This window comes from Pygoscelis adeliae, unplaced genomic scaffold (genome assembly GCF_000699105.1).
Source record: "Pygoscelis adeliae isolate BGI_AS28 unplaced genomic scaffold, ASM69910v1 Scaffold16, whole genome shotgun sequence".
In the NCBI taxonomy this organism is placed as follows: Eukaryota; Metazoa; Chordata; class Aves; order Sphenisciformes; family Spheniscidae; genus Pygoscelis; species Pygoscelis adeliae.
Window position 1 is genome coordinate 5,530,805 of NW_008825162.1, and position 20,015 is coordinate 5,550,819.

Below are 20,015 nucleotides of genomic sequence, written 5' to 3' on the forward strand. Positions count from 1 at the left end.
GTGCAAGTGTTAACATGTGGTGAGTACGCAACAAAAACATCCTCTTGCTGTTAATTTTTAAAGCCGCCACAGGTCTGGGGTCAAAAGCACAATGAATATAGAGGAAGCATACAAGCTAACGAAAAATGAAATAATTAAAAAAAAAATCAGTCAGTTGTATGTATAAATGCAGTGTCCAGCAGCTAACATTAATTGGCATTGCTCAGCTTAATTCATTGGACCTGCATGGATGTATTCCAGGGTAACAGAACATTTACACGTAAATAATTGCTGAGGTGTCTAGCAATGAAAAATGAAGTGAGTGTACTGAGAGGCAACCATATTATTTGTGAAAAAGCATTATTTATTTCTATTTGTTTCATTATGAGTACAGATGTAGCTAAGGATTCCGTTTGTCTTTCTGCTCTCAAATGCATTGGAATTTTTCTGTCAAGCTATCTAAATTACGCAAATGTGAACTCTGCAAAGACAAAATAATACATATTTTGCATAGGCTTTTGATTAAGTTTCTTAGGGAGCCTGCATCTCTTCAGAAAGCATCATCAGACTCTTTCAGGCTAAAGTACGCAGTTGTATACAGGTACATATTAAAAATGTGTGATAAATTCCAGTCTAAGTTCCTATTTGTTGTTGGGTTTTGTTTATTTTCAGTAATTCCATCAAGCTAGTGAATCTGTGCTCTATATTTATCAGCACGTGGCTGACAGCAGCTGGGTTCATACATTTGGTAAGTACATTTGAAAAGACTTCATTGACTTTTTCTCATGGATCATCTGCTCTCTGAGCTACTTTATTACCTGAAATTACCTTGCTCTGGATAATCCCTGAACACGTCTATAGGGTACAATAAAAAAAGACATCACAGCTTCCCAAATTTCAGGCTCCTACTCAAAACTAATTCTGAATAGTAAGGAATACATCATTAACCTCAGCAATAAAATATGAGACCTCAACCGATGCAACTTCTTGACTGATTACAATTTACCAGTAGGTGGCAATGTTTCCTAAATAACTACCCGAGTGCTTCCTGGAAGGGGTTGGCAGAGCTGAAATGACACTGAGGTCCTGGGAAATCAACGGTTGTGCCAGCAGAAAGCAGTTCTGTATTTCCACGAGAAGTGATGGGATTGCCAACATTCCGGGTGGCAATTTTTTAGAGATTATTTCCTTCTCTTTTGTTTTTAAATTTCAAATTTCTTGGTGTAGCTTTCAGTCACTGATAACGTAGATTTTTGTAATAGATTTTTACTCCGCACTTAACAATTCCTGAAAAATGTAAGATAGTTAGTATAGAAGTACATATGAGTTCATAAATGTGAATATGCGTCTATATGATAGGTATATGTCAATTGTGTATTTTAAATATTTTAAACTAAGAGCTTTTACTGACTTGTTTGGTAAAAATAATTAAATATGGTTAAGTGTTTGTCCTTTAAGTACATTTTATGATGAACTTAGAAACAGGAAAATTTCAAGGTGCTAGTAGGAATAAGTTATTCAGGAATGGTTTTGGACTAATATTGTAATTTAATGATATTGATGTTAGTCCAGAGCAGTATCATTGACTTCACTTGAATTACCTTGAGCTGTATCCAGCTATATAAGATTGAATTCAGAATGTTTATCTTCTTGTTATACCAGATAGTAATTTAGTTTTCACTCTTATAAAGATGGACTGAAATTTTGGATGTTTTTGTTTGTCACATACTTCTCATTCACAGATGACCACATTTTTACACTCCTCTGGCAGATTTTTATCATAGAAACATTAGCCTTTTCTATTTTTGAATGAGGAAAAAAAAAGCTTTTTAAAATTACATCAGGAGGGAAGGAATCCTATTTTGTGGTTTGTTTTGTTGTTGTTGTTGTTTTGGGGTTTTTTTTTGCTTTTCAGTAGAAGTTTCTCCATTCTACTGTAGGCCTGTCCTCAAACTTCAAACTTTTTACTGTGGAACAAATTTTAAAGGGCATGCTCCTTTCCTACTGATAGATTTATAACTTTGACACATACAGTAGCTGGCTTCTTGGAAAAGTAATAGGGTATCACTAAACTTAACATGTCACTAATGCCTTTAATAGCTACATAATGCTTTAAAACAAAAACATTAAGAAGTATAATTGCATTACAAGTAGGGTTCACGCTGAAAAAGTTCTGAACAAATTGCTATAAAATGAACTTACCTAGCTGCATTAATGTTATGTTACTTAGTGGTGAATGGAAAAGATACTTTCCATAAATAGTATGAGTGGCAAGGCTATGCATATTGGCAAAAGAACTGTAATGCTATAATTGGGACAGGGTTGTGTTCTGTATTTGTTCAAAATAAATCATAGGAAAGGATCCAGAGTTTATATTATATGCCAAATTATACATATATACACACACAAGCACACACACACATATATCAGTAGAGTTAATCTGTGGTACAACTCTATTAATTCATTATATGTTTTGTTGTACATTTTAGGTGGAGAACTCAGGGGATCCATGGGAAAATTTCCAAAATAATCAACCGCTAACATATTGGGAATGTGTTTATTTACTGATGGTTACAATGTCCACTGTTGGCTATGGAGATGTTTATGCAAAAACAACCCTTGGTCGCCTTTTCATGGTCTTCTTCATCCTTGGGGGATTGGTAAAAACTCTTTTTTTATTATTATTATTATTATTATTATCCCAGCTACATTAATACTTGATCCTGTATATCTCAATGCTGTAATTAAAGATATAATAATATCTGGTTTAGAGACTTAAAATTAATTATAAAACTTTTAAATATGTTTAATACACCCCACTTTTTTTCTATAGATAAATATTTTGGCAGAGCTTGTTAAATTAGTCCAGTTTAGTAGAGTCAGAATTTTTCTAATCCATTTAAATGAGTAATGCATGTGAATACATGAAGTGCCTTAATATTTCAACTTATAATGTTATTTTTAGTCCTTTACTTTTTAGTGACTGACTGTAGTGCATTTTTTTGAGGCTGCTATAGATACTTAAAGGCACTTTGCGGTTTCAGAGTCCTACCCACCCTTCTGTGTTCCTTCCCAGAATTCCAACAAACACTGTGGCTTTGGACTGCCTTAAAGAGCAGCTTGCCTGATCCAGATGATGGCAAACCACATTCTTTTTAATTTCAAACATCCTTTCATGTCATGTGGCACAATTTTAACTCACAATTTATCACATGGCCATAACCAGTATCCTTTTATATCAGCAAATTCTCGTGTTCTTTGTCCTGTATGTACATAGCACTGAAGTTACTAATTGTCTTCTGTCAACTTTTCTATTACTTATCAATGTTAGTCATTTATAGGACCTGTTGCAATGTTATTCTCTAAACCAGCAAGGTTTATTTTAATGTTTACACTGTGCAAGGTAAGTGCTTTATGGATGACTCACTATATATATAGTGCAGATACATAAATATGTATATTGTTACTTTATTCTCATATATTGATTTCACATATACATACGTCTTTCAGAGGTGATATGTATATAACTAATGTTATGAATGCCATATATGAGACACATACAGATACATATATATGAGTATATGTATGAGCATAAATATATGCATTCCCGTCTATGTTTATTGACATATGAAGACAAAGACCATGTCAACTGGCAGTAGCTCTTCAAGGTATCCGGCCACAAGGAAGATGTTTGTTGGACAAAACATGGCAGAATAATTTTTATTTTCTCCTCAAAACCTTTTTTCTATCACGTGTTATTCCAATCCTTTTATAAACATAAATTTTTGGAAAAATTTTTTTTGGGGGGCAGGGGGGTGACCTTTTTGTTTCTTGACAGAGGGAATAACCCCTGATTCCATCTTGGTTTTGTCTTCTTTTGAAGCCTAATCATGGGGGAAAAAAGTCTGTCTTTTGAAATAGAAATGTAACAGTAATGATAATACTTGTTTTTATTTTTTGCAGTGGAGCTTGGATAGGTTTTTTCCCCTCCCCTCTTCAGAAAGAATTAGACATAACTGTATTTTATGATTAGATACCAGTTGGAATTTATTTTGTTCTTGTTTTGTTTTGTATGCCTATTTTTCCTCTTTTGACCATTTTCTTAATTTATAAGGTGTGCACCTTCTCCAAGACTTTTACATTGAGCTCTCTTATTTTGTTTGATAAGAACTTCTACATTTTTTTAAATTTTCTTTTTAAACAACTTCATAGATCTAATTCTTTTGCATTTTCAGATCTTAAAGATATATATCTTCTGAAAATATTCATCATCCCCCTTTCTTTGGCCTCTCTTTTTAGTCTTTTTCTTCTGTCTCCTATCTTCTTCTTAGGCCATGTTTGCCAGCTACGTCCCTGAAATCATAGAGTTAATAGGAAACCGCAAGAAATATGGTGGTTCCTATAGTGCGGTTAGTGGAAGAAAGTAAGTATCCCAAGAGGCTCTGCTGCCTCTGCTGCAGTAGAACACTCTCTGCATGCCATTTTCTTTTTTTTTTTTTTTGTGTTTTTGTTTCATGCATGTAGGCAATGTTTGCTCGCTACGTGCCAGAAATTGCTGCTCTCATCCTTAATCGGAAGAAATACGGCGGGACTTTTAACTCAACCCGAGGCAGAAAGTAAGTCAAAAAAGACCAGGTGTGGTTGTGTGACTCAAAAGAGCCCCTGAAGGTGGTAATAGCTGACGCACAGCTTAAAGGCTGTATTCCTTGACATCAGATGTTACCACTGGAGAGTTGTCACACTATAATTAGAGACCTGGGCTATGCTATGGTACAAGTCACAACATTTTGTCCCTACTTCAAGAGAACCTGAATACCATTAAGACTACACTGACATATCTTGTGAAAAACGCTGCTATTGCTTATGCAGTTAGCTTCTGGAACAAGGCTGACTTGTCACTTCACGGTTTTGGGTATCAGATTATCATGTGGTCATCTCTTAACTAAGTGACAATGATAATTCACATGATTTTCAAACAACTCAGTTCTTTAGAAAACTGGGATTTACTGGAGTGCAAAATATGAGATTTATGATGATCGGGTTATTTCATTAGACTGACTTTGTCAGAAGTCTGATAGTGCTGTTTCTCATTGTTCAAAGAGCAGATTCAGATCTCTTGCAGCTCCTATTGACTTCATATGAATATTGCAAGCATTCGTGATTTTAGGATCTATGACCAGCGTTTTTAAAGTGATTCTCTTCCACACACGGTATAAAACCTATCCTAAGAAGAGCAAGTAGTAGCCTTAGTATCAATATAGTATGGGAAAAAACCAAACCTGTAAATAATACTATTCTTACCTGGTAGCAAAAGTTAAATTTTATTGGATCACATTAGTTCATTACATTTCTACTGAAAGCCTGCTTGTTTTCTTGACCAAGTTAAAACCAGCTCTTTCTGGCATTCCCAGCATGTAGACCTGCTGGGACATAGCCTTTAATGAACTAGATGTACTTGGCAGTATAGTAGTTTCTCCTCTGTTATCACCTTTAGTGTTGCCATCTTTTGTTTCATTACATATCATTGTGATATTCACTGGTAGAGACATGCTTGCCCTAAAAGACTAGTCATATAGAATCCTTTCCATATAACATAATGAAGGTGCTGCAAGCAACACATCTAATTAATTGTCCCTCTCCTTACTTCAAGAAGATACATTTTTTGCTTTATTCCTTTCAAACCATCACCCGTGCACCATTTTATAAACGTGGATTATGGTTTTATCAAGTTGTTTCTCCTCTCTGTGGAGCATAAAGATTGTAAATGTCCCACAGAGCTAATTCTAGAGTACTGTTTTACATCACTGGGTAGATAAATCAAAGTTTTTTCTTTAGTTATACTATTATTATTGTGCGTTCAATAATACTCAAGCAATAACATGACACAATTGAAAACGTCAATACTTTCATTTTTTGAGATACCCTCAAATGTCTAAAGTTTTTTTTTACTGTAAACACTAATGTTGGGAACTTGCATCATAATTCACTTATCCAGATTAACAAAATGCCTTAATTTATTTCTGAGATGGAGTAGTATCCTTAATTTCCCAAAATGTTTATTTGTGACAGAGGCCTACTCAGTTTCATATTTGTACTTGGTTTCTCAAAGAGAGAAGTTTTTCCAAACACAGACCTTACACCTCTGTTTTTGACGCTCCGAAGGAGTTATAGCAGAGGGGAATATGGTTAAAAAATATTTTACATACAGAGTTTTAGTCTCCCCCTTTCTATGTTGTCACTAGTACCCAGCATTGCTCAGATGTCTCTAAACTTGGACCTGATCTTCAGTCAGAACCCCACATCCTGAAAAGCTCAACTCCAGATTACAGGCTTCTGCTAGCTTTGGGGCGTGCTTAATTTTATTTTTTCACCTTTTCTTTTTGTCTTTATTTATATGCGCTATCTGTTTGGTTTTAGCTCACTCCATTGTCAGTGCTTTCTCTGCTGATCTCTACCGCCCATATAACTTGTCGTTTGAAACTCAGCTCTGTCATCAGCATACAAACTTCAATTTACGTTTTGCATTGTTTTCTGGTTCAATTATTAATTACTAAGTAGTTTAAAGATGTCCTTTGCTCATGTGGGTCTTTCATCAGAGAATCTAAGCTTGGGAACTGCACAGTAAAAAGCCATTAGCACCCCTTGTTTGATGTTGCTTTTGCAGTCAGTAGAACAAGATTGATGAAATGTTATGTTTGGCCAAAATTTAAGTTTTCATTTGGAATTCAGCGTTGAGAGAATGGATTGTCAGAACCAATAAGTTTTCCTTTGCTTGGGATATGGGCATGTGGTAGTAATTAGCAATATAAGGTCTTTAGTTGAGCAACCAAGCATAGATTCTGGCAGCAAACATAATGAGAAACTACAGTTGTTCTATTCCTAACGTCAGAAAGTTTCTAGATAAAATTAAATGCATGTACAAAAGGAAAGCAGCTAAATTTCTTTGAAAGATGTAGTTTCAGCTCTTAAAATAGCAAATGTGTATACTTTTTAATATTCTCCAAAATAGATAAATATATGGAATCTGTTTCGTAGCATTTATATGTATGTTTATACATGTTGCCTCATGAACTATGTCTGTGGAATAACATGCTTCTATATGATTATTAAACATTTGGGTGGGAAGTTAAAATTAACATATCATTATGTATGTTTTGAGGATTGCACTACATCGCTTTACTACTAAGGAGAGCCTTGCTTATAGAGTTGTAACTATCGAAGCAGCTAGAATGTATGCATAAAAATTATTTCTACAAACTCCACTTACTAAAGAAGAGAAACAACCAACACACCAGCAAGTTTGATCTCACATTTCATTTTGCTTTTCAGCCAATAAAGTCCCCAAAGGACTCATGAACTATATAGGAATCATTTTGCACAACAAAGCAGCTTACTTCTCTCTCAGATGAGACACTCACTACAGAGTTTGGAAACAGAAGTAGTTTGCAGGCAGTATGCAATTATCGCTGGTTAAATTTAACTAGTTTTGTTACAAAAGTCCATGGGGAATTTTACATTTTAAATTTAATTTATAATCTCTGCTTTGTAATATATTCCTGTAATGAGACTTCCAAAGCCTCACAGAACACAAAGCAGGAATTTTATTACAGTCTTCGATTCAAGTTTCACCTGTTAAATAAACAACAGTACTCACTGTTGCATATATACCAAAATGCATACCAACGTATCTATACAAAATCTGACCGAGACAAAACATGCACATTTAATGACAAGTAGGGTAATGACTTTGGCACAATTATGACCTAGTGCAAAAAAAATTAAGAAGTTACCAGAAAAGGTAACAATCCTTGTCTTGAATTTCAGATTTGTAAGCAATGAGATCTGCTCTATAGTTTACTGCTAAACAGCTGTTTTATTTATAATATTTACATATTAGCCAACGTTCTGCTGATTTCTGTAGAAGTAGGTAACAACATAACTTATTTTCTCTGTAGAGCAGTTGGCATATTTTTATTATTAATAGACTAGTAACTACCTGACAGAGGTTTTGTGAGATTTAACGGGGTCAGGTTTATGCTTTCTGAAGATGAGAAATGCTTTTAAAAAGCCAAGTAGACAAATTTATAATGAAGGTTAACTCTTATTAATTGCTTCGTCATCAAGCCTTGTGTCGGTCACTCTGAAAAATATCTGTAATATTGTATAGGACATATTTCACTAAAACATTGTGAAACTTACTAGTTCGCTAAGAAATAATTAATGAAAGCATATACTTGAAAGAAGTTATATTCAGGTAATTTCATAAAGTAAATCAGTGACAAACTAGTATCATGATAAACAGATAAAGTAGTTTATAATGACAAAATACTGGAAACAAATACTGGAGATAAAAGCTAGATGTAACGTGTAGTTGGGGGGAGAAGGAAAAAAATGTGGCCTTTTATTATAAAAAGTCTATAGATGACACTTTAGAAAAGAATATATAATTTTATATGTATAAGCAGGGGAAGTTTTATGCTTTTTTGTTTGTTTGACAATTTTTTCATCAGTTACAAACTGAAATGGTATATAGCTTGAGGATTAATGATACTTTCTTTTAGTCATTTTTCTTAATACTTTTGAGACCAGCAGCTGGTTCCGTACACCCTGTCTACCTTTAGCTCTTTTCTTTTTAAGGCTTTCAATTTGATTTACTCTGTCTAGGCTCTTTCTGTAACCTATCTGTAGAACTCATGAGCTCGTATTCAAGGCATCATTTTAAAGTGATATATTTAAAATGAAGTACCATAGAAGGATGAAAAGGTATCTGCCACTCTATCACCATAGCTGATAGACTATTGTTTTTAGAACGTAGCAATAAGCCTACAGGGTTAGTTCATACACGCCTACCTCTGGAAGGCTGGAAGAGGCAGTGATGACTTTGGCTTTGGATGATTTTCTGAAGTGCTCCAACTAACCTCTTAACTATAAAGTTCAGGCCTCAAGTCTTATGAGACAGGGGTTTTCTTCAAGAAATTCTTGGTTTTGGATAAGTAGAATTCTGCTGTTACACTCTTTTTTGTGATATTTGGAACTTACACATTCAGTCCTAGCCAAAATAGGACTTACAAGTTTATCTGTGTTACTTCTTTTAAGCCAAAAAAAAAATCAACGTTTATTATTTATAACGTTCATATTACTCAGGTCTGGTCTGAGATTTGGTTAAAGGTCCAGATTTGTTTTACCTCTACTGATTTGTAATTAACTTTTTATTCTGCATTTACTAATTTACTTGAGAATCAAGATTGTTCGTACTCAGTTGTTTCATTTCTGTATTCATGTGTCAGTATGATCAGACTGGATTTTAATTCTGTGAAATATTTTCCAGTTGAAGACATTAGCTTATTGTAAATCAGCCTGCACAAAGCTCTAGAAAGCATATGGAAAGAACATTTGTAAACTGATGGACTGAAAGAGAGACTGGATAACTTAATGATTTTTTTTCAGTCTTTCCTCTACATTGAATTATTGACTTTTAATTCCGTGGACTAAATTCTTTTTGCCTTTTTCATGCGAAACTGCTGTCAAATACAATGGAAACTCTTTATGAGGGCAGCAAGCAGAACACAGCTTGACATGAATAGATATTGGCAGAGAGAGGAATTATAATTATTTATATACATGTATGTGTATATATAAACAGCTTATCTTGTCCCAATAGTAAATATTTATGCTAAACTTCGTTAAATTTTCAAAAGATTTAAAAAAATTGATCCAGAGGCATTACTGTAGTTACTATATAAGATTAAAAATTGTATTTTAATGAAATCACAGTTCTTTACTGTATAAGCTATTAAAACCTCTTGTTTCTCTTCTCTCATGATCTGCTGTGCTTCCCAGAGATTTCTTCAGATTTCTTAAATTTACAAGCCATAAATTAGCAAATCATCAACATATCAACGGGAAGAATCATCTGTTAGAGATTCCTTCCAGAAGGAAACATGGGATTCAATAACTAAACTTCACAAAGAAAAATAAAAACTGTAGACAGATAGATATGGTAAACAGAAAGACAAACAGATAATTTAAGTTGACAGGCCATCTTGGACTCATTAGACATTTGAATTTGATTAAATATTAGAAAAAAAAATTTAAGGCTTATCCAAATACTTTGGCGAAGGTCCATTTGCTACAGTAATGAGAGGCATAGCTCCAAAGAAAGTGACATTAGATTATTATATTAAATAATTTGATACAATATGTAAGATATTATTTTCCAGTGGGATGAGAATGTAATAAGAGAATGTGACACGGATTGCATTATGATCCCCAGGGGTGTCTCTATTTCCCATCTGCTAGCCATTCTTCTAACCCCACTGTTTCAAATGAAGTCTCACTTAGTGATAAAGAAAATCTGATGAGTGTTAAACAGACTGACAGATAGAACTAATAGGACAAACTTCTTTTTTTTTTCAATTTTGCGTGCTTATTAAACTATATCCATTCTTATGGAAGCAAGAAAGGAAATGTGGGAAGTGACATATAACAATGTTATGACTTAAAGAAATGCGTATTCTAGGTCTCAAATCACGTTCCATTCCTACAATAACAGCACTAATTTTATATTTCTAGTTCAAACTGTAAAAAATTCAACTTTTCCTTCTCTCTGCCTAAACTTAAAAAAACCTTTTGGGTTTGGCATCAAAATAGCAGTTGTTGCTGTCCAAATTTTGACCCAAGGAAGACTTAATCTGGTTTATAAATCTGCTGATCTACCGTATTCTACAAAATATGCAGGCCATGGCTTTAGGTGTGGACGTTCCACAGAGTGCAATGTGAGATGGCAGAAGTGGTAAATTGATCAGCAAGTTTTAGTGAATTATGACTCTTTGTTTTCACTCAGGTTCTGTTGCAGAAAATCAGTCATGACATTTTGGGCTGATTTCTATGGGAAGAAATGCATTGGCTGTGGTTGTGAATGAAATCACGCTCAAAAATCTTAAAGCCTTTGCTAACTCCTGCATTGCTTACAAAGGATTTAGTTATTTTTTGACTCATTGAGCATTTAAAAAATGCATAAGGCAATTTGAAAATGAGTAATGGTGGGAACATAGAAAGCAGTTTATTTAAGGGAAAATAAATTCAATTGATTTCAAAAGTAATAACAGAGTTTCTTGCGTGTGTGATATTTGCACCACAAAATAGTACAAGAAGGAAGCCCAGGGTTTGGAAGGATTAGAACAGTAGATTAAGGTCTGTTTGCAACTGAGATGTTAATGCTGGAGATGTGGCTTACTCCTGTGTTTTACTGTAAGTTTTCTAATGTGGACTCCTTGTGCATACCATAGCATTTAACAGTTTTTACTTCTGTTCATACTAACTTATTCACTTATTTCATATGGTGATATAGCTGTGTTGTGTCTAAATGTTGTGGTATTTTCTGTGAAAGCAGAAATACTCTAGATAATATTACCATCAAGACTGAATGAAAGGATGAATATTCATCCTTTACTTAAATCTACAGTGGAAGCTTCTTAACTAATCCAGACCCTGGAAGAAACAAATCACTGTGCTTGCTTCTTATTATTGCAGTTTCAGAGGTATGCATCAAGCAAAGAATAGTAACTTTTATTTCTTAACTTGCTTTATAGACAAGCATTGCGCAATTCCTTAGATCATAAAAATGTAAGATAAACTCATTTAGCTGTAACTGAGCAAGGAAGTTGAAATAAACAAAGCAGCTCACAGTGAATCACTTATGATAGCATGCTATTGCAAACAGACTTATATGCAAGCTCTAATATGCAGTTTAAACTAAAGAGTATGCTATTTATCCAGGATTAAAGTATCTGAAATGCACTCTGTCAGCCTGTTCTCTAGTAGAAATCTCACTTAGGTGGGCACAAAATATTTGAGGACCTGTGTAAGTGAATTCTGTGCACTTCAGAAACAGTTTCTAATATTTAAAGGTTGCCAGTGACACACCACCGATATTCACTGAGCAAGACTGAAACCTGGATTTGTATAAGTGCACTTTATATAGTTTCATAGCTGCAATAATTCACAACTGATTAGGGTCTTGTGTGTGACTGTGTGTTTGTCACACATTACCAATTTGATGTTTAAGAGGATTTGAAATGATTCCTTCTTGATTCTTAATTTTACATACTTATATTGGTCACAGAGTAAATTAATATCTGCATCAGAGGTAACTTTCAAATGCCTGACATTAATGATTTCCCATTTATGTTAGTCTGATGTATGATCCAGTGCTGTTTCACTGATCTGTACTGTATACCATATACTGAGTGTAGCTCTGAGTGTTTTCTGGTATTAACTAATTCCTTTTTCTTTACTCACAATACAAGAGAGATTCCAAAGAGCATGGAACCTGTTGGAAAGCACAGATAGTTTCTGTCAGAATTAATCACAGCAGCTTCAGTACAGGCTGCACAAGTTCACTCTGGTTCCTAAATAGTTGGCAGCTGAAGCTATCAGGTCCAGTTTACAGAAATTAAAGGTACCTCAGACATGTTCTCACATACCGCCATCACATCTCCAGTCCCAGTGTAGTCGTGTTCCTTTATACATTTAATTTTGATACATATTTGAAAGTCGGTGCTTTTGGCTTCTCAGTAACTTCAACGCTTTTGAAATTTTTAATCCTTCAGGAGTAAAGATCATAATGAGAATCCACTTTCTAACAAACAGTTGAAGGAGAACAAATGTTAAAATAAAGTTGCTGGGATGTTACACGCTTGACAGACAATTAGCTGTATCCTTGACTGTTTCTGACTTGTCTCCTTTGTACTAGAAAATTTCTAGAGCCTCATTTGAGAATCATAGTGAGAAAATAGTTCATAGTTGAATTTTTAAAAAAATATCAGGTCTTGATTTCAGAGTATCTTATGCTCTGTCTTCACAGATGTGAATGACTAATGCGAAAAGGCAAGTTTGGGAGTAACACTTTTTTTTGGGAGTAACAGTTATTTTTTAAAAACCAACCTGGTGTGTCTTTTTTTGGTCCAGAAGTGTCCGTTCTAGATGAGTTGTTCTCAGTCTTTGCTTTTGTCATATATGCAATACATAGGCAAGTTTTTTTAATGGTTAAAATATTATAACATATTGTTCTGGCTCACTATACACATTGGCTAAATAAGTGGTTCTTAGAGGACCATCCTTGGGTTCAAGTCTTCTGTGAAAAAAAAGCATGAAATCGTGACTGTACGGCACCTATTACTCTATCTGTATTAATCGGAGAGGGGAGTTTATATTAAAATAAGGCATGTGTTTAACCGAGTAAGAGACAGACGCATAAGCACTTGAACTGAATTAATAGAATCTTGAGTAATGTTAGGTAAATCATAAAAAACACAAGCAGCTTGAAATGTATTGCAAACTGATACATATAAAGAATGCATACCACTAATAGATAAACAAGAAGACCATATGTACAGTCTCTGTTGACATTTATTGACTTTTCTTAATGAGAACAAATGTCTGAGACCCATCCTTTGTTGAGGAAAACCAGTTAGACTTCATGAGAACCTGTTTACTTCAACCATAGCAGCCTGCTACTGGTATACAAAGAAAGAATTTAGGTGGTCGATAGATGAAGGCATGATCAGAACGCTAAGCAAAAAGACTGTAAAGAGATTTGAGCATATGTGTTTGATATAAATATTAGAATTTTATAGAGACATCTAGATCAATATGCACCACACTTCATTTAGTTACTTGACAAGAGAACACCATGTATTCAGCTGAATGCTGAATAGAATTTTGTATTTATTATCTTTGATTTATTATGACAGACTAGTTAGAGTGAGTTTTTTCAAGTTCTTTATACTTGTTCCAATAAAATGGATATAATTTCTTTCAAAATAAATAGGCAAAAGATTTGCCTTTCGTATTGTGTCCTCTGAAGGGAGAACCATGCAGAGATCCTTTTTGAAGAATCCTATTCACAGTGGATCTGTTTTCATTTACAGTGCTATTTACATGGATTAAGAGTATGTTTTCAATTATCTCATGTCAGAATTCTAGATGTTTTAGCTTTTGCTTATTTAATTTTTTTCTTCCTGAAACTGTTTGTATCTGTGGTAGCTTTGGACCTTTTATCACCATCTTTGTTTACTTTATAAGAAGCTAGTGTATTTTTAGCAAATGCATCATTGTGTCAATACTTGAGTGGAAAAAAATTATATACTGTAGAGAATTTCAACTGTGTAGAATCACAGTTGAAATCAGCTGTGTAGAACTGTACTAATTTTTCATATTTGGTCACTGTAATTAATTTTGAGAATGATAAGTACATATGGGAGAGAAGGGATTAGTCTGGCTTTATTGGTTGATAGAATATGGCTCCTGATAAGCTTTTGATTCTCTGTAAAAGAGTCTTTTTTCAGCATCACAATCGTGTAATATGGATTCCCATTGGTATATTAAACCAGTTTCACCTCTGATACATGATACCAATGAGAACTATTACTTAACAGAAACCTTAGTCCTCCTGAATATTTATCAGCAACAAAAATGTCTAAATTCCTGAATCGTGGTTTTCAGTATTGTAAGGGAATTTCTAAAATTTGCTTTTAAAGAATGAAAAAAAAACCAGAAATCATAATAATTTAGCTGAATATGTATTACTTTTGAGGTTTTTCATAAACAAAAGCATAATGCAGAGGTTAGACATTTCTGTTGACCAAAAATTATTACTACAATATTTTCCTACCAACCAACTCTAGCTGAAAGCAAAAGATATCCAGTACGTTGGCTTTACTTAAACTCTCTGTGCGTGGAAAAAAAATGGGTGGTACATGGGAAGGGAATGGTTATTGGAAGAAACAGAGGAAGTTATAAATCTTCAAATCATATGCAGGACAGATTGGAACAATATAAGCTCTCCAAGTTTTCTTAAATAATGTACCTAATAACTCTCTCTGGGCAAGTAGGAAATCTGTTTTCGATTTCTTCTAAGCAAAAATATAATTTATGTTAAAAGGAGGTTTTTTGGTGGGAGTTTTGACGAAAAATTAATGCAAGTATCTCATCAGAAAATATTGTTTGAAAACCAGGAGTTTTTGTTGCAATCACTGCTCAGGACGCTGTCCTGCACTATATAAGAACAGCAAAGAAGAGAAGAATAGATCATGTCCAGCCCCAAATCAGAGTGCTAAAATGAAACTATGGTGCAGATGCCTTCTGACACTTCCAAAAGAATCAGTCCTGATGCTGAAATGCAAGAGTATTTGACAGCCAAATGTTTTATTTTCACTGGAGCAGATTGCTATGGAACCCTACTGAATGAGAATCATAACAGGATTGAATTACCGTACCAAATGCATCCGCTTTTAGCGGGAGGTTTTTGGAGTAGATAACCTCTGGAGGTCTTTTCCAACCTGAATTATCTTGTAATCTTATCATCCTATGAAAATTTCTTCTGCGATAGAGTAGTTTGGGTTGCACGCTCTATCTGGCTTGTAGTTCTTCTCTTCAGTTTACCCATATTTTTAAAATGTGGACTCTAATTAATGACAGAGAAGAACCCATATGAAGTGAAATCTCCCAGGAAGGAAGTAAATTTTCTGCCCAGGAATGCAGTGTAGCACAAGAGAATTCAGGAAGAGACCCTACTAAAGCTAATAGCACAGGATCTGTACAAAGCAGTTGCCTACAAGAAGAAATTATTTCTATTATTAAAAATAATGCATCAACTATGCAAATGGGAAGTTCAATTTCTTAATTAGTAATAGATGGAAACATTTGAAAAAAATAATACCCATAGTTTAAAATTAGTCATCTTAGAAGATGTGTACAGGCAGTACAAGGAAAACAAATGAATATTTTTAGCTGCTATTTATAATTTTCTTGGGCCTTTGTGGTTTTTGATGCTAGATAGGTTTACACTCGGGAAAAGTGCTGTATACCACTAGACAGCTAGAACTTCCCAATATGTTAGGGTAATGTAGTGTATGAAACACAGTCTGTTCAGAATTTAGATCCAGTAGACAACTCGGGTTTTAAATATCTCTTCCAAATCTGAACTTTCTTGAGGTTTTCCATTTACATGGGTATATTGGATGGAGATTCATCCATTTGGTGGGGAGTGAATCTTAGTGCTTCGAATCCTATTTTACCCTTCTGTGTTGAAGGTTATTATCCTGACCTAACTGTGAGTGCGATAACACATGCACACACAGCGCTGGCAGCTCAGGCAACTGACCACTAGGGAAACTGAGGAAGAGTGCTTCTGAAGGGGGGGATATAGGCATGGTTTTATCCGGTACAGAGGCTGCTGCAAACTCTGCCAAGCTGCAAAGATCGCAGAGGAAACCTCTTGAGGACACCTTGCACCAAAAAAGGATGAGCTAATATATTTTATGTCTTGTTTTCTGATACTGTGCTTAGCACCTCATAAAACAGGAAAGCTTTAACTTGGGGATTTTTGTGTTTTTAAGTGTTTACAGTCTGAGAACTCAGTGCTCTGTACAACTACTGCACCAAAAACTTAGGTTAAAATGGAGCAAAATCTTACTGAAGGCAAAGCAGACACTCTGGATAGCTAGTTTGGCAATAAAAGTTCACAGTACTGGGTCCTATGTTAAATACAAAACAGTATGATCAGAGTCTCACATAATCATATATTTCTTGCCTGTTAAAAAGAATGAAACCATTGAAGTTTTTGACTGCTGTATTTCTAAAATTACATCTGAGTCCTGATGATGTCACTAAGAACTCATGCAAAAGGAGTGTTTGAGTTTATCATATTGCTAAATAAAGCTTTAAAACTCTGTGCTACGCTATTTATAAAAGTGGTAATAGTAGAACAATATCATAAGGTGTGCTGAACTGGTATAATAGGTTATTGTGTTTTGCTTTTCTGGTGACCATCTGAACCACTGCAAAAGTAACAGTACACGATAGCGATATTATTCACTGCGTGATGCATATTCCTGATTTGTTCTTTGTTCTGCATAATTATCCCTTTTCCAATGAGTTCTATGCAATTTTCACACACATTTCATCAAGCATCAAATTATGAAGCAAGAACAGACTCCTATTATAGCCCATTACATATATAATCATTGCTGCCACCTATTATTTGTTGTTTCCAGCCAATGGGGTTTCTGCATTACTGAGTTTTCCACAGAACAATTATGAAGTAGGTGAGACTTGGATGGTCTGCTTCTTACCCTTGGAATTACTTTGCTTCACATTTGGCAGCTCAAGTGCCAAATGAGCGTGAAATTGTGTGTTTGTAGCATTCGGGCGTTGGCTATATGACTGTGAGGAAGCTGACTTTCTGTTAGTTCAGGAATTGTATCTATACCACCCCGTCCTGACTGTGAGCAACATGGTAATTGGAAGCGTTAGCAACAGGCATATTAAAAATCACCATCTGTCTTAAACCCATGACAGTAATGGAAGCTGGGGTTGAGTTTATTCCACAAAAGAAATTGTGAGACAATGTAGGATATTCTAATCACAGATTTTTGGACTTTGCTTTACAATAAGAAAGGAGCAAAGATCCCTTAAGTCAGGAAGAGTGCAATTTCCTAGGCCTTTCCTTCAGCCTCTCAGGATTTAAGATGTAGAATTCAAGAATGTGTATGTAGGCATACATTGTGCTTCCATCTTACATGGTCAGATACATCTATTAATGGAAACATGGAGCAGTAGAAACCTTTGTGACATCCCAGTAGTGCAAACTTTGATTTTCTAAGCAATCTATTGCAGTGCTGCAATAAATAATGATTTCTTATTGTAAAGTACTCTCCTTGTCAGAGTTTTGGTAGGAAAAAGATTTTTTTTTTTACTGCTTATGGCCTATAATTGGCAAGCTTTGCACTGCCTGCATTGGCATAAGTGTCTGCTTTCAACCATGGAAAAATATCGAATCATTTTAGGGAGATTCACTGTCTCCTTATGTCATAAACCAAAAGTTTCAACAGTAAATCGCAGTAGAGGAGATGAAGATGTGGAGAAAGATGTGTAAAATAAAGAAATATGACTTTGAAAGGTCCTGGTTAATACAGTGTATAAGCATATATATAAACAATGTCACCTATTGTTAAATGTGTAATACAACTTGACCAAATGGTTTGTTAATAGCAGTCGTTGCAAGTGAGATTGTATATGTATTTGCAATTGCAAAGCACCTTTTGGAACTGATGTTTTCCTTCTCTGACTTCAAGGAATAGGATCTAGAGAAACATCAAGAAGAGACTAATACTCTTTTTTGGCCAATAAGTTACAATATCCTTCTTTGCTTTCTTGCTTGCTTGTTTTATCTTCTTTGCAAGATTAACTCTGATTTTTCTGTAACAGGCACATAGTTGTCTGTGGTCACATAACACTTGAAAGTGTGTCCAACTTCCTGAAGGACTTCCTGCACAAGGATAGGGATGATGTCAACGTAGAAATCGTCTTTCTGCATAAGTGAGTAGCCTTTCAAGATTAGTCTTATCATCTGTTACTAAAACTCATTAAAATAAGCCGTATCTTTTTTGGGAAGAGAGAGGATCTTTCAAGCTCCAAATAACCATAAAATTAATGTTTGCAATTACTTTTGTTAACAATGTATTTTGAAAGGAGGGTTGTTTTCTGCAATTGTTTTATAACCCATTGCTAGGTGTAGGTGTTTCAAGCAGACAGACTTCGGACCCAATCACGTCAATTGTGAGGTAGATAGCTTAACACAATGGAATTATGAAATAAAAAATGTTGAAATACTAATAAATAGATGTGAGAATTTTCTTTAGTGGCAAATATTTCTAGTGAAACTACCAAAACCGGTAAAATCAGTAAAATTAGTGAAAAATACTGTATGTCATAAGAACTTATGCTATCTGAGAACACATTTTCACCGCTGATTTCATTAGTAAAAAAAGCTTATTTCATATTGCACACTATTTATAAAAAGAAAAATGTAGGTGCAGATGTAGTTTTAATATGAATGAGATACATTACGTTACAGATATAGTGAAGATAGAAAAGAAATTCTTGTCACGGCAATAATTAGTGCTGCTCTTTTACCCATATATACATACCTACACACACATGGTCTCTTGCATTTTTCTGATGTGGGATTTGGAAAGGTGTCTTAGGGTGGTTGCTGTTTATTGCAGGCTCTGCATGACATGTAATAAAACATCAAATGGGCGTGCCTATGGGAGAAGCTGCTAGAAATAGCCATGTGCTAGAGAGGGAGAGACAGCGTGAAAGGTCTTTTCTGCTCTGGAATGGCATCTGTTTAGAAGTGTTGCAAGTTATGAATGAGTAATGTTTTTGCATTTAGCAGCAAGTTCTGCACTTTTCTTCTTGTCAAAGCGATTAAAAAGTTAAAGAATCGTTTATGATGATTCAAAGGAAGCTGAAAAACTAAGAATCAGCAGCACTTGCACAATTTTTTTATCTAGTCCTTTCAAATTGAGTCCTATCAAACTAAAGATGATATCGTCAAGTAACTACATTGTTTGCTTGTTTCCCCTCTCCAAGTAATAACAAGAATTGACTGTCAGAGCAAAGCAGAGCGCCAGATTTCCACAGTGGAAATGCATGGTGATAGGATCGGGAAACTGCATGTGCACATGAAGGGAGATTAGCACCTGGCTACTTGTTCATGCCTGCTTTCTTCTGTACCTTCACAGACAAATGTTTGCCTGTATCTGTTTTATTTTCTTATTAAATTTAGCATCCGGCCTGACAAAGATCTCATGCGCTTACTATGTAGCTATTAAATCCCTTCTGTTTGAATGAGTGGTATCAGAAAAGGTATTTACAAGGTTGGTGCCACATTATGTAATAGGTTGTGATCCATTTAATTTTTTCTGTTTATGGCAAAGAGAAATGAGACGGAAAGTCACAGCATAATTACGTTTGTTTTAATTGTAGCTCATACAGGCCACAGGGTCCCTATAGGGTTCCTTTTCTGGCTTTTAGCGATTTTGCATTGAGCTCTCTTATCCGATGCAGTCGGCTGTTTTGAGAATGGTGGGGACATGCAGAGGATGATTGTTTCACTAGACGATTTCTGTGGAGGATGCCGTCTGAGCATGTTTTCAAATGGGTGCACCAATTCCTCTGGATTCACG

The 20,015-nt window shown here is 34.8% G+C and overlaps 1 protein-coding gene across 4 annotated transcripts in view; it reads left to right on the top strand.

Annotated features, from left to right (window-relative positions):
* The window catches only part of KCNMA1 (potassium large conductance calcium-activated channel, subfamily M, alpha member 1), a 513,257-nt gene that overhangs the window by 338,232 nt on the left and 155,010 nt on the right, over positions 1–20,015 (top strand). For all 4 annotated transcript variants that reach the window (XM_009328726.1, XM_009328723.1, XM_009328725.1 and 1 more), the window contains exons 7-10: positions 652–727; positions 2,469–2,639; positions 4,311–4,402; positions 18,250–18,360. In XM_009328726.1, the coding sequence (XP_009327001.1) occupies positions 652–727; positions 2,469–2,639; positions 4,311–4,402; positions 18,250–18,360 (450 nt within the window). The remainder of the gene's footprint in view (positions 1–651; positions 728–2,468; positions 2,640–4,310; positions 4,403–18,249; positions 18,361–20,015) is intronic.